At 44.5% G+C, this 15,684-nt stretch overlaps 1 protein-coding gene across 1 annotated transcript in view; it reads left to right on the plus strand.

The window, feature by feature from the left end:
- LOC115083213 overlaps positions 1-15,684 on the plus strand; it is a 99,967-nt gene continuing 84,283 nt past the window's right edge. Inside the window, exons 1-2 of the mRNA XM_029587020.1 lie at positions 1-190; positions 11,464-11,655. Of these exons, the coding sequence (XP_029442880.1) occupies positions 131-190; positions 11,464-11,655 (252 nt within the window). The 5' untranslated portion in view covers positions 1-130. The remainder of the gene's footprint in view (positions 191-11,463; positions 11,656-15,684) is intronic.

The following is a 15,684-nucleotide window of genomic DNA, read 5'->3' on the forward strand; positions in this document are numbered from 1 at the left end:
TGGATCCCTGTGTCCTACTGGTGTGAGGCGGAGCTCGGCTCAGGTGGATATAAACAGGTGGGATCCCATCACCTCTAGGGATTGTATCGGCAGACCTCTCCTTCTTAGTGAGCTGTGGAAGAGGAGAGGCATGAGGATGCTGTGGAGCAAGCAGCACACGAGAGAGCACCGCACACACGCAGCAAACCACGTAAGCATCTGACTTTTCTTGTCTTACTCTTAATGTGAATGCTTTTTATTTTTGTACTTTGCCCTCTGTTCTTACCCCCACACATGCACGCACCAGGCTGAGGCTGAGACTGTAAATCCCCAGGCAGCCACCGGCTGGAAAAGAAACGTCCAGTTAAAATGCAGCCACCCCCCTCCTCCCACCCACCCTAGAAATAATGAACCCTGCATGTCTTCTGCCATCAGGGGGTCACCGTTAGAAACCCTTCTGAAGAATGCATTTGATTTCTGCAATGGTGAAGCCGCCAGCCTCGTTCCCTCAGTAGAGCCAGTGGTGGCACTTAACTCAGCTCCAGGTCCCCCTGCAATGGTCGGCCCACCCTGATCTTCCGGCACCCACTGCAGTATAGGCTAAGCTAGGTAACTTCACAGATGGTGATGTGACAGAGGTTAGAAAACCAGGCCCAAACCAGAATCTCATGACAACATGAAGTTAGTCGGGTCACCCTTTGTCTGTGCCCCACCATGCGGCATCTCCTCTGTGGCCAAACTGATTCTCCACTTTGGAGGAATTATAAGTAGCTGAACAAAGAAGTTTCTCATGCTTAGCAGAAAGGCCTCTTCCCTGTGATCTCCTGCAGGTCTTTCCTGGGGTGGCTTTTTGACATGCAGTCACTTGTAATGTTTTGTAATTATTATTATTTTTTTTTTTTTGCAATGGGGAAGGGGGTGTTAGATGCACACCAAAATAAAGATACCAGTCCCTGCTTGCTGTATCCAGTCTCTGTCAAGATGGTGCTAACACAGGTCCTATAGCAAAAAGTGAAGATAGCAAAGCTGATTTAAATAAGGATTGATATCCTGCAGGCAGTCAAGCTCGTGCAGCTGACAGCTGGGAGATATACTTAGCTAGAGCAGTGTAGGCAGGGGCAATCTGGCAGACTGGGTGGGCCAATTGGTCCTCATTTGCTGTCATCTTTTTGTTATTATATAAATTTATATTTAATATATAACTGCAGCAACAACTAGCCCTTCATGGAAGGACTGAGAGGCACGAGGAGGATCTTTCAAAATTGTCAGACTTTTCTTTCCTATCAGCAGTGACCTGAAAACCAGGAAAAAAGAAAGTTAGATTTGTTTGTTACAGATATTGATTGGATTGTTTAAACACATCATTGCTGTTTGTTCAGTAACATTTTCACTCCCCAGTACACCTTACAATTATAATGCCTTAGACACATGCAGGCAGCCGCCACTGTGGTCCGTGATCATGATTATAGGGTTGCCAACAGTTCCGTGTCTTAAGAGACAGGCTGATACAATCCTGGTTTTAAACACCGAGCATGCATGGAAGTGCAGTTCTGAGTCCTTGAGAAAAATGAAACTACACGTTCTTGAATGCAATGGGGTAAAGCCAGTCTGGCCCGATGTCACAATGGACAGCACATTTTTGCAGCCTGGTGTTGTATAAACGTTTCCAGATGTTGAGGAGCAGGTGAGTCAGTCCTGGTTTTGTTTTGGGGTTGTTTTTTTTACCTCCAGTTTCAAAGTATTCTGGGAGTTCCTCGCTGGGAAATACTTGGACACAAACATTGCAAACCTAGTAGTGACTCAGGCATTCAACCTAAATTTGTGGCCTGTGTATGTGTTTGTGTTCCAGGAGGGAGATTTTATTGGCCAGTCCTGGTTTTTGAACTTGTATTGTATTTGTAGTAATTGATTCTATGCGTTGAAATAAGCGCTGTAGGTACCAGAATACATCAGGATGGGGGATGGCGTTGTCAGAAATCCAAGATTTATCTAAAATCTCCCTCCTGAAACTGAGTAATTTGGCTGTTCTGCGAGAGTTACTGTGCAAAAGGAGCTTTCACATACTTTAGAAGCTTACATAATCTCAGGAATCAAATCTAATCAGACTGGAAAGGGCTAAACTTGTTACGTTTGGCGGATCACGGGACTGCCCGGTGAGCTGCTACGCTCACCCCCACCACTGACCAATGCTGCCAGAGGCCTTCTGATGCGACAGAATGCTGCTGCCGTCGCTGCTGATGCTGCCACCCACTGCTAGTGCTGCCTTACTTTATGCGCACGCGTGTGCAGGTGCGTGCATAATATAGGCCCTGCAGCAGGAAACACTGGGCGGCACCTCCCGATGATGTCAGCCCGACTGGGCTATTTAAGCAAGGGTCCTGCAGCATTACTTCGCCTCAGCAACAGGTCTCCTGCCTTGCAGTATGTGTTGCTTGCGTGTTCCTGTTCTTCTGCGTTCCTGAATCCAGGTTTGTCCTCCAACCTTGCCTTCCAGCCTTGTCTTCTCCAGCCTTGCCTCCCAGCTATGCCTTGTCCAGCCTTGTCTTCTTCAGCCTTGCCTCATACAGCTTTGCCTTCCAGCCTTGTCTTCTCCAGCTTTGCCTTCCAGCTTTGCCTCGTCCACCTTGTCTTCTCCACCCTTGCCTCATACAGCTTTGCCTTCCAGCCTTGTCTTCTCCAGCTTTGCCTTCCAGCTTTGCCTCGTCCACCTTGTCTTCTCCACCCTTGCCTCATACAGCTTTGCCTTCCAGCCTTGCCTCGTCCACCTTGTCTTCTTCAGCCTCACTTGTTCTATCCACCTTGTCCAGTGTCTTCAGTGTGTCTTCGTCCACCCTTGGCTTGAGTCTCTGGATCTTGACCTCTTGCTTGGACTTGACCACGATTGCCTGCTGCCTAGACCTGCCCTGACCTTGGCCTGTCTTTGACTCTGTTTAGTCTGTTGTCTGCCCTAACCCCTGTGTGCCTTTGGATTCTAGTTCTCTTCACTGCCCTAGGGACCCAACTAGGGCAGCCACTGGAACCCAATGGCTCAACCTGTGGGGGAGGCAGCTGGTATAGATGAAGCTCCAGACAGTCCCACTACAGGGCACCTTTGCCAGCTAGGGTTTGGAACCGGGACCACTTTTTTTCAATTTGTTTATTTACTGATATTGCTGAGGTACTGGAGGGGAAGATATAATTATTAGCAGATGATACAAAAGTCTTTGGATAGATGTACCGAAGCAGTAGAAAAATGAAAGGGGATTTGAAAAAACTGGAAGATTTCTTAACATCCAGTCAGATGAATCCAGAACATATGGGTTATGCACCTCTACCAGCAGATGGAGATGGAGCAAACTGACGTCACAGTATATACACCCCTGCAGTGACATCAGCCTGACAGAATTTTCTACTTCCAGCAAATGGTGGACGAGCATCTCCCTACAGGAGATTGCTTTGATTTGAAAAAGGAGAAATAAAGAAATTAAATTCTCCCCGCTCTCCAGCGGTGATACCAAAAGGTCCCTCCCCCAGTTGAGAATTCCTGAAGTGATTTCTGTGGTCCCTCAGAGGTGTGCCTTGGTCCGGTAGCTGGTTGTCTTGGTTAGTGAGGACCCCAAAGGGAGTTGGAAGCGAGAAACCCCCAAGGAGCGGGTGTCTAGAGCTTCTGCTGGAGCAAGGCCCTTAGCGTGAAAGTGGCGTCTAAGCGTACAGCTTAGAGCAGGCAGAGTAGCGAAGCAAAGTCTTTGCAAACTCAAATTGGTAGCGGAAGCGGAGGCTAGATATACCCGGAGGTATTGATGTCATGCGGTGGGGCCACCCCCGAAGTTCCCGTCATGACGGGTATTTGAGCATCTGAGATGTGTGCGCTCGCGCCCTAGGAGGCCACAGGAGTGAGCATGGCAGATGGGGACGCCCATGCTGGTCTGGAAACGCCAAGGCCCTCGGCACCAGAGACAGCCATCTTGCCCAAAGATAGAGAAAGGGGAGAAAAAGAGGTAAGGCAGAGCGGTCGCAGCCATCTGCGACCAACGGACGCAACACAATGTCATTTGCCAAACCATTGAGAAATTACTATTTTCCCTATATGCATGACCTTGCACTTATCCACATTAAATTTCATCTGCCATTTGGATGCCCAATTTTCCAGTCTCACAAGTTCTTCCTGCAATTTATCACAATCTGCTTGTGATTTAACTACTCTGAACAATTTTGTATCATCTGCAAATCTGATTATCTCACTCGTCGTATTTCTTTCCAGATCATTTATAAATATATTGAAAAGTAAGGGTCCCAATACAGATCCCTGAGGCACTCCACTGCCCACTCCCTTCCACTAAGAAAATTGTCCATTTAATCCTACTCTCTGTTTCCTGTCTTTTAGCCAGTTTGCAATCCACGAAAGGACATCGCCATCTATCCCATGACCTTTTACTTTTCCTAGAAGCCTCTCATGAGGAACTTTGTCAAACGCCTTCTGAAAATCCAAGTATACTACATCTACCGGTTCACCTTTATCCACATGTTTATTAACTCCTTCAAAAAAGTGAAGCAGATTTGTGAGGCAAGACTTGCCTTGGGTAAAGCCATGTTGACTTTGTTCCATTAAACCATGTCTTTCTATATGTTCTGTGATTTTGATGTTTAGAACACATTCCACTATTTTTCCTGGCACTGAAGTCAGGCTATCCGGTCTGTAGTTTCCCGGATCACCCCTGGAGCCCTTTTTAAATATTGGGGTTACATTTGCTATCCTCCAGTCTTCAGGTACAATGGATGATTTTAATGATAGGTTACAAATTTTTACTAATAGGTCTGAAATTTCATTTTTTAGTTCCTTCAGAACTCTAGGGTGTATACCATCCGGTCCAGGTGACTTACTACTCTTCAGTTTGTCAATCAGGTCTACCACATCTTCTAGGTTCACCGTGATTTGATTCAGTCCATCTGAATCATTACCCATGAAAACCTTCTCAGTACGGGTACCTCCCCAAAATCCTCTTCAGTAAACACCGAAGCAAAGAAATCATTTAATCTTTCCACAATGGCCTTATCTTCTCTAATTGCCCCTTTAACCCCTCGATCATCTGTCCAACTGACTCCCTCACAGGCTTTCTGCTTTGGATATATTTTAAAAAGTTTTTACTGTGAGTTTTTGCCTCTGCGGCCAACTTCTTTTCAAATTCTCTCTTAGCCTGTCTTATCAATGTCTTACATTTAACTTGCCAACATTTATGCATTATCCTATTTTCTTCTGTTGGATCCTACAAACAGTCTAACTTCAGTTAGTCAGCCAGAGTGACTCACTGCTCTCTTGATTAACAAATGTTGGTACCTATTCAAACCCAATCACACTACCTCAACACCTTTCCAAGGTGAGTAACTGAGCTGAACTATTCAACCTTTTTACTTAGGTATACACTGCTCCTAGCTTATTTCTAGCTTCTGGCTACTTTTTGGGGTTTGGTTTTTTTTTAATACAAACATTCAGTTTGTATTAAATACAAACACTCATTTCTTTAAAAGTCTGCAGAACACTCAGTTCTGCAGACTTCGCAAAACAAAGGACTTCGCAAAACAAAGGACTTCTAAAGGTGCCTACAACATAGAGCACACCCCTAACACAAATAAGAGACCAAATGTTTTCCTTAGCAGGCCCCAAGTTGTGGAACTCCCTTCCAGAGTCATTACATCAGATAATAGAAAGAAAGAGTTTCAAATGGGAACTGAAAACATGGCTCTTTAGGAAAGTATGCAATCTAACATAAAATACCAACATGCCGATAACAATAACGTCAATGCGAGAACCTTAGATTATGTTAGTTGACTGAGCATTAAGCATTGAGCAATATAAAGTGTAACAAGACAACATACTGAGTATAACATGAAGGATGTTGAAATGGAAATTATAGGTTAACTTGTTAACTTGTACTTGATGCTTATGTTTGACCTAGAATATGTATTTGCTGTTGTGATGAGCTTGATTATGTCTGAATATGATCTAGAATATGTAATTGATGATGTATTGACCAAGAATATGAATGTTGACCCAGAATGGGAATGTTGACCCAAAATCTGAACGCTGATTATGTAAACTGTTGTGAGCTTATTTTGGAACAACGGTGTATATAAAACGCCTAAATAAATTAAAGATTTAAAGATTTGGATTTGGAATAACAAATGGTGATGTTTATAGAATGGGAGAATGCGGATGGAGTGTGGGGAAGGCCGACTGGTGGGATGTGCTTTTCAGTAACCCAATCATATGGTTACCATGGCAAGGACAGCTGTGACTATGTAAGTCTTCTTGATGGATGATGGAGTCTTCACCAATTGCGTAATTGAAAGAGGCAACGCTTAGCATTGTTTGGAATTGTAGAAGCCTACAGGCTATAATTTAGCTGCATAGTACTGTAAAACAAAAAAGTCTACCATAACCAAAACCCCACTGGGCTAGTCGGGCCACTGAAATAATAGGAAAGTAAGTTTTGCTCTGTGCTTTTCACCGTATTTCAGTTAAACCTACTCTGAGTTATTTAGGCTGTCTTACTGCATGCTGCTGTTATCCTGCCCCTTCTGATTTCACCCCCCACACCTTGACAATTGGGTGGCAGCACCAGTTATCTGTCTGGGCTAAGGAACACAAAGCCTCCTCTATGACCTTTAGTGTCTTTGCAGGGGTCACAAAATTTGCATGGGACAAGGTCACCGCTGAACCCCTGTAGCTCATATGTCTGTCATCCTCAGTTCATGTCTATGAGATGAGAAGCTCAAGGTCAAGTGAGTCATCACATGAAACTTGGGGGGGGGGGGGTGTTTCAAAAGGAACATTAGAAAATGATATCTGGGAACGTTCCGGATTTCCCCCTGAGACTCAAGGAATTTGCCTCAATTGCCAGATCGCAGGGAAACACTGAAAAACTCCAGCTACTTGCCTTCCTCAGTAAGCAGCAGTGAACAGGCGAGGAGGAGATGATTCTGGAGCACGTGGGGATTTGGGACTCAGCTGAGGGAGGAGAGAAGGTGTGTGCAAGTCAGAGGGCTGTGACTTATGGGAGAGGGGGAGGAGTAAAGAAGTACTGGGGTCAGGCAGAGGGGAAGGGGAAGAATGTTGGGTGTCATCACTGGAGGGAGTGAATGTTAGTGATGGTGGGTAGGTGGGGAATAAAGAAAGTATGGATAAGTGGGGGGTGGGGTGGAAGAGAGAAAGCTGATATATATTTTTTCTTCTCCCCTCCCCCCCTGCTAATGAACAGCAATTTCAGGGTGACCACAACTCAAAAGTTCTCAGGTATGCAGAAAATACATCATCACTGAGAGGGTGGTAGATGCCTGAAACGGGTTTGCCAGCTCATGAAAATGTCTTACTGACAGTCTGCAGATTTTTACCGACCACCTAACTTTATTAGGGGCACACATTTTACTATTGCCATTTTGCGCACAGCTGGACTTGCTATGCTAAAAGTCATCTCTTTACGCACCGCGACGTAGTCCTTGACTCCGTAGTGGTGCAGCCTCGCAGAGCTTGAGCCCATGGCGCCAAAGATAGACCTAGTCGCTCATGACATTTTTACTGACATTAAATTGTTTTTTACGGACATGTCATTTTTTTGTTCTTTTTTCAATAGATTTTCAGTAAATTTACTGACAGTTGTCAATCCTGGCCTGGAAAGGAGGAGATAGGGGCTAAAACAGTGGAAGGATCCAGGCATGCATGAAACAGATGTAAAAGGACCTTGGTGACAGGTGACAGGGGCAAGGAGGGGGAAGGCCAGCCACTGAATGGGGTCTGCAGCACCACAGTAAGCAGGTGTGGAATGGGCAGTCCCAAAGCAGATGTTGCTCCTGGACCTGTCCAGAGCTATTTGCTTCTTTTGCTAAGCTTGCTTCATTCCTGCTCCCTGTCTTCAGGACACTCCCAGGTCCCAGCCTCAGCTCTCCACCCGCAGCTCACATCCAGCATGCCCAAGCCAAGGGGGCTTCAGTAATAATAGTGGGAATCAGACATCCCACAGATTTCCATACCCCAAACATCGTGAAATTCCATTTACAATACAAACACTGGGGGTCAATTTCCCAAACTTAGGGGGCTAAATCGTCCCCTTTGAAAAATGAACTTGGGTGAGTGCTAAATTTAGCTACTGAAAGTGTGGGTGGCCCCATGGGATGGGGTTTGGGGAAAGTAAATTAGTTTCCTAATGCTTATTTTCAGCACTTAGCACCTAATTTAGGAGTCCAAATTTAGGGGAAAACAATTGCAGGGTTAAGTCTGGCCGGACCGATTTAAGTTCATTTTCAGTTTAGGTTTGACCTTCTTAACTGACAGGTCAAAATCTGAGCAGCTATATGAGGCAGTCCGGCCCTTTTTGAAACGTGACCCTGGTTGGCAATGGGAGGGAATTCCCTGTATTAGCTAAATTGTGCATGGCTGCCACTTAACAGTAAAATTAGTGCAGAAAACGTGGCACTGCACGAACATGAAATCTCTTGGAGGTAGTCAAAGCTGAAGGCTAGGACGGGGTTAACCGTATATGACGGTCAGTAATACTGACAGACGGAAGGAGACTTAAGGTCCATCCGATGAGAGATCCCCCCATCCCCCTCTCCATGCCCGCATTCTGCTGCATCACATGAGCCCCTATACCGTGCACACCAGGTTTAATGAGTAATCAGTTGCTATGGAATTGAAAGCACAAAACAGAGCTTGGAGAACTCGTCCCTAGGCTGGGGGGTATCTATACCTACACACTGCATTCCTGTCCCTTGGAGACAAAGGGAAATTGTTACTCGCCACCTGTCAGGTGACAGCCGACATTGATTCTGCCCTGTCTCAGATGTGACAGCCAGAAGAGGCCCATATTGAAAACACCCTGACCACCACCCCAACAGACAGTGATCACTGGAGTCAATTTTCCTAGCAACTAGAGCTGATCGATTTCGTCACTGTAATGGAAAATGAAACCATTGCTGGGAAATGCCCTCTGCTGTCACCGTGCACTCCACTGGACTCACATCCCCCCCCCCCCCCCCACACACACACACACACACACACTCTTTCTCTCACACTCACACACACAATCTCACACTCTTACACACATATATACACATTCTCTCACATACACACACTCTCTCTCTCTCTCTCTCTCTCAAGATGTGGGTATGTATGAGAGCCAGATACATGGAAAGTCATGGGAAGAAACTCTGATAACCAGTGAAGAAAACTGTTAATGAGTGGAATCAGAAGACTTGCCCATAGTGTGAGGGAACTTATCTTCCATTATCCAAACAAGTAGCAAAGTTTGGTGTAGCCCTGGTCTAAATTTGGAGACTATATGTATCTTTTTAATTGTACTTCACCTCTACTATTTAATCTCTACCATTAGTCAGATTGGGCAGATGGTTCTGCAGTACAAGATAATCTTTATTTGTCTGTTAATTTAAGTAATGTACTGAGAGAGATGACCTCTAGAGGGAGTATATCTCTGGTGTAGTCATCAGAATTTTGGCCTGTGGGGGTTGATTATTGAGACTCTGGAGCGGAGAAGGAGTTTGAAGTCCAAGGGAACAGAACCCTGGGTCCTGGGATATTCCTTGGGGCCTGCTGGTTTTTCCACTCCAGTAGGGCCTCTCCTTTCCCATGGATGCCGGTGTGCCAAAGAATAGCTCCTAGGTACATATGCCTTGCCTCTTGTCAAGTGCCGTGGGGGGAATTACAGACATTGCTATCTAGAATTGCAGTTTCTCACCAACAAGAATCCTATGCAGATGGGCTCAGGGCTACAACTAAGTAGTACTTGGCTTTGTCATGGTATCCTTGTATGATCCTGGAGCCAAGGGAGCCTTAATTGTTTTTTCTGCTGTCAAGGTTTAGAATCTGTGGGGTAGATTTTATAAGAAGTGCATGGGCGTACTTTTGTTCGCACAACCCTGCACAAACAAAAGTAGGCTGGATTTTAATAGATACGCGCGCAGCCGCGCATATCTTTTAAAATCCGGGGTTGGCACGCATAAGGGGGTGTACATTTGTGCACCCTGCGCGCGCTGCCCGTTCCCTCCAAGGCCGCTCTGAAATCAGATGCGGCCTCGGAGGGAATTTTTATTTTGTTCCCCCCCCCCACACCTTTCCCTCCCTTCCCCTACCTAACACACCCCCCAGCCCTAACTAAATTGCTTCCCCTACCTTTATTTTAAAAGTGACGCCTGCCAGCGCACCATTCTCCGGCCCAGGAGTACCCCGGAATGCTTCCGGGCCGGCACCACGCCCCCAACACTCCCCCCAAGCAAAGACCCGGGACTTACGCGCGTCCCGGGGCTTTGCGCGCAGCAGCAGCCTATGCAACATAGGCTCGGCGTGCGCAGGGGGAGCTTGGGGCAGATTTTCGCGGGGGGGGGGGGGGGGGGGGGTACGTGCGTATCTTATGCGCGTACCCCTTTGAAAATCTGCCCCTGTGTGTGTGTATAGAAGGCTGTCTGTTACAATTTCTTCAGTTTGGAGCCTGTGACTCCTTCCATTTTTATTTTTTACTGCTGGTACCTTAGAAGCTTAGCTAAAAGGATCTCTATATGCTCCACCGGTCAAAACCTCATTAAGAAAACGAGCAATCTCTACAGCTGGGCCCACCCTTTGGAACTCACTGCCTCCGGAGCTTCGCCAAGAACCATGTCATCAAACTTTTAAGAAACACCTCAACACATGGCTCTTCCGACAAACCTTCCCGGAGTCTCAAGAACACTCTGACACCGGTCAAAGGGCATAAAGGTCCACTTTGGGATCCATGATCATCCTTACTTCCCTTAGGGCCCGCTTACGCCTGATTTGGATAGTCCAAAGGTTACGAAAGATACCCTAGTAGATACATTAGTTCATGTTACGCCTATTAACACTGTTCGATGTTACATTTATTACTATTTAATATTTGCGTTCTATTGTTCAGACGCCTTGTTTAATGTAACGCCTTAGCCGTGACTGTTTTGTTATAATGGAAACCGATATGATTTGATATTTGTATCAAGAATGTCGGTATATAAAAATTCTAAATAAATAAATAAATAATAAAAGCTTGATAAGCTGGACCATAAAGCCATTGTGTGACTCCCTTTCTTGGATCCCCCGGTGTGGAAGAGGCCAGTGGATGACAACCTGGCAAAAGCGGTTGGATGGTCAGAGAGGAGAAAAGTGTTCGGGGGGTTCTGTTCCCTGCCCTACGGAGTGATGCACTGCTTTGCCCTCCGAACCTGATCCAATCGAACATCTCGCCAATCATATTTCTTTTTTTGTGAACAAGACCTCTTCGTTTATGTGGCCCCTAGCAGGGGTTACATGGGTTAAAAATAGGACCCAGATTATTTTCCAGCTGAGGATCAGATTTAAGAGACGAGCCTGAGGATCCAGACCTTGGTTTCGTTCCTCTGAAAGTAAAAATCTTTTCATTTCCCGGTACTTGTGCTTTGTGACTTTGTTCTCTCTGCCCCACCTTTCTTTCCCCTCCTGTCCCTGCTTTCCAGCTCCAGCGGTTCCAGGACGCCGGGCGGAAGGTGATGATCCTCCAGGCTGTCACCAAGCACATCATCCGCATCACCGAGGACGCCCTGGGCTCCAGATTCTGGGGAGATGTCAGCGTCCCAAGAACAAGGTCTCGCTGTAATTCAAAGGTGAGCCGAATCCCAAAAAGCTCGAAGCTCAGAAAGAGACTAAATGTTAAAAATAAATTAAAAAAAAGATTATCTGCCTGCCAACTCCCTGTAGGACTATTTGTAGGGTTTTTAGAAGCGATGGCACCGGAACCGGCCCGGTAGCAGCGCTGTGTCCTTGCACACAGAGGGCCTGGGTTTGATTCCTGGGTCAAGTCATCTGCGGGTACCGAGTTCACTGCCCCCAGTCCGTGTGACAGGATTTACAGCCCCTGAGCTCAAGGATCATGAAGGTGTGTGGCCCTCAGCTTGAGGACCATTGCAGCAACGACTGAGCTAGGTGGGGACATAAAATAGACACACAAAAAAAAAATCTGACCAGGTAGTTGAGAATGAAAACTTGTGGCACTGGATCTCAGCTGCAGTTCTGATTGTGCAGAAATGAAAGGAGCAGGAAGAGACCTCCAAGTCCAAAAGAGAAAATAAAAGTAATTGCGCATCTGAGGCACTTCATGTGACGTGCTGGGGGTCCTGCCTGCTGAGGGGCATCCTGGGGGTCCTTCCTTTGGTCATTAGTAAACAGATATGAGCTTTCTAGTCTCATTTCATACAAGCAAATCATTGGTTGATGATGGTAATAAATATCATGAAGTTGATTGCTAAGATGCCCAAACAATAAAAACCTTAATTTTTAGGGGTTAATGTACTCCCACCACCCATGGTAGATCTTTGTGCAAAATCGAAATGAACTAAGAGTTTGATTTCAATGACCTGTGGACTGCAGAGTTCTTAGATTTGGTCTGTGAACAAGTATAGAGCAAGGCAGGAAAAAAGCAGGACTGTAACTACACAGGCAACCAATGGAGGTACCATCAATAAGGTGGCTTATCGATGGTACCTCGCCCCTTCAATAATAGAAAATTAGATTAAAAATAAGACTAGAGTTCCATTAGTTATATTCAACCTTCTTAAAATCCAAGAAACTTCATTGGCAAGACAAATCTGTACGTGGTGCGTTGCCAAAGTACGAGAAGGCTGTCTAAGGTTGCTCCCTAGTGGTAATCCAAGGGAAAGCCCAAAAGAAACACAGTCACGGCAGGCTTTGTCTCTCAATGGAAGAATTACCTTCATGGCTCCGAAGCATCACGGCCCACAATCTGCCCCTAAAATCCAAGCATTGTTTTTAACCTGCAGGAATTCAGGCAGCCTCCTCATAAACATTCCTATAGATGTAACCAGGTCATATTCCACAGTTTTATACTCTCAGTGTAAAAAGAAAAATCATTTCTTTGGAGATGATGCAAGTTCATGTCTAATCTCAGAGAATGTTCTTTGTGCTTTTTAAGTAATTCTGGAGGTTGATAGCTCTGTTCCCTTGCATGATCCTTATACACCCTTTTATTATATTTATACAATGTAGTTAAGCTCTCTTATCAACTTTTAGTTTTCAGAGGAGGAGTCCTAGTTTAATCGTCCTTTCCTTGAAGGGCAGTCATGCATCCCTTTAATTTAGCTGCCTTTGCCAGTTGTTTTGCTAAAAGGCTCCAACTCTATCCTATACCCACCAGATGTAGTCTAACGAGGGCTTTATACACTGGACAGAGATTTCTTATTCCTCAGTTCTATGCACCAATATTTGCCCGGTCTAGGTGACTGCTGTCCAGTTTGGAATACCCATTTCTGATCCATTCACTTTTCATTCTTCAGTTTTGTGACCTGAATGCCTCAACTTGCACGTGTGCACAGTGAGACTTATCTACCTCCCAACAACCCACTCCTTCAAGAATATCCAGATCTCTTTTGTAGGAGCATGGTATCCAGAAAAGTGTTCATAAAGTGAAAAACAAAATCCTTCCAGAGAATTTATGAAAGGTTAAATGGGTGCAGATTTAATGCCAACCATCAGGGCTTGTCACTCATCACTCTGCACCACTTGAAATTAGAGATGGGCTGATCCACAATAATTTGTAATCTAGAGATTGTGGCCCTCAGACCACACAACTAGTGATCCATGATTTGTCCTGCTTTAAAAAAAAACTTCTTATTTCTTAAGCGGATAGTTTGCAAGGTACATATGCAACTGCAATCTGAACAATTCAGAGGCAAGCTGATCAGTGCAACAAATTGTAGATTGTGCATGCAGTAAGAACTATGCAAGGTGAGAATAGAATGTCTAATAATTCTTTGGTTTCACATCAATGCAAAGAAGTGTAATAGTTCCCAAACTTTTCTCAAATATTTTTATATGTTCTGAGTGATCCATTGAGAGAATATGACAATTCTTTGATCCAAGCAATTTCAAAAAATTGAGACCTCCAGCTATCTATTGCAGGGTCTGTTTCCAGAATTGCGCAATTGTAAATCTGGCAACATTTGTTAGATACATTTTTTCATTTTGCTAACTATGGAAAGATCACCCCAGTATCCCAATAAGGTTTGACTAGGTCTGGGAAGGGTACAAACTCAAAATCTATCTATGTAAATTTCTGTAAACGCCTTTGCCCAGAAATCTTGCACAATTGGACAGGTCCACCATACGTGCAAATGAAATCCCCTTGAACCACACTTCCTCCAACACCGTGTGCTCTACTTATGATTGAAGATATAATAAAACAAGAGAAATCTATAAGTACAGTGTAAGAGTCCAATCACTAAGTCCGTTCTTCTGTGACATATTGAATTATGGTGGGCCTTTTCCCGTATCTCACTCCAGACCTCAAGATCAATGGAAAGCTCAGCATTCCACCTTGTTATGAAAGAGAATAAATAAGAATCTCCTGCTTTTGTTTTGAGAAGTTCATGATAAAGGGCTGCAATATCTTTCTTTTTGGAGTTTCTGCTGCACAATGCCAGTTCCATTAAATTCATCTGTTTATTAATCCATTTGCTCATTCTCCATTTAGTAAGTGTCTGGTCGATTCTGGTATTTTGTATTTGTGAATCGAGTCGGTAAGGGAAAGCATATTTTCAGCCACCCAGCGCTGAGCTACAAATCGGAGACCTTTAGAGTCCCACGTTTCCAAATTATCAAAGAAGGAATTTACAGAAATGGAAGGATTATGCCAAATCAAGAAAATTGGTTTATTCATCCTACCGAAACCATTTCAAACCTGTTTCCATATCAGTAGAGTGCGAGCTGTCACTGGGCTACTTCTACAAATGTTCCTGATATTCAAATGTGATGGAGAGAAGATAAGCAAATAACTCAGGTCCATCTCTTTTACAAATGCTTTCTCAATTTCCAACTAACTGGAGGATAATGGAACTTTTAGAATGAAAAAAAACAAGTTCCAAAAATTCACTCTATCAAAAGGCCGTTGTGTTTAAATGGAACTGTTCATAATTCTGACCTCATACAATAGATGCTAGAGTATGATTTTTATGTGTAACATGTTTCTCTAGAATAATCCTAGGTCATGGATGTTTTTTTGTTGAAAAAGTTTTTATTTTTTTTTGGTGATTGCAGATAAAAATGTGACCTCTTATTTTTCTTGATTATAGTCCTGAGCCTGACACTTTTCAGTCTTTTGAGAGCCATGTCTGCATCAAGGGCATAAAAGAAGGGATTCAAATTAAATATTATTATTGGGAAGTCAATAAAAACATACGAGTAAACTGCTGAAGTATGTTAAAGCAAAATGTCATGCTGGTTATTCAGAAAAAGTGGCATCTTATCTTTTGGGTGATAACTGATTCAGCTGCAACTTAGATTTTGGGAATGAACGTGTTTACTGCTGCAGTTAAGCTAACCCGTAAACCACAAGTTACGTATTAAACCTCAATAAACAGGTTATGGATGGACCTCACCTTTCTTCTTAACATTAAAAATAGATTATATATTGAAGACCGTACTCCCCTGGCAAAGAGAGCACCATATCAGCAAAGATGGCCTAATCTCATTTTTCCTGTAAGGATAGACAACCATATCTGCAGACGGGCTGGATGTCCATGGCGATGGTCAAGTCCGGGGCAGGCTGCATTCAGACATGGTCAGAGGCAGGCAGAGTTCAGGCATAGTCGAGTATCAAACAAGCTGAAGTCAGAACCAGTGATCCATCTGAGGGTAGGCAAGATGGATAAGCAGGCAAGAAGCAA

The sequence above is a fragment of the Rhinatrema bivittatum genome, chromosome 2 (genome assembly GCF_901001135.1).
Source record: "Rhinatrema bivittatum chromosome 2, aRhiBiv1.1, whole genome shotgun sequence".
NCBI classification, from domain to species: Eukaryota; Metazoa; Chordata; class Amphibia; order Gymnophiona; family Rhinatrematidae; genus Rhinatrema; species Rhinatrema bivittatum.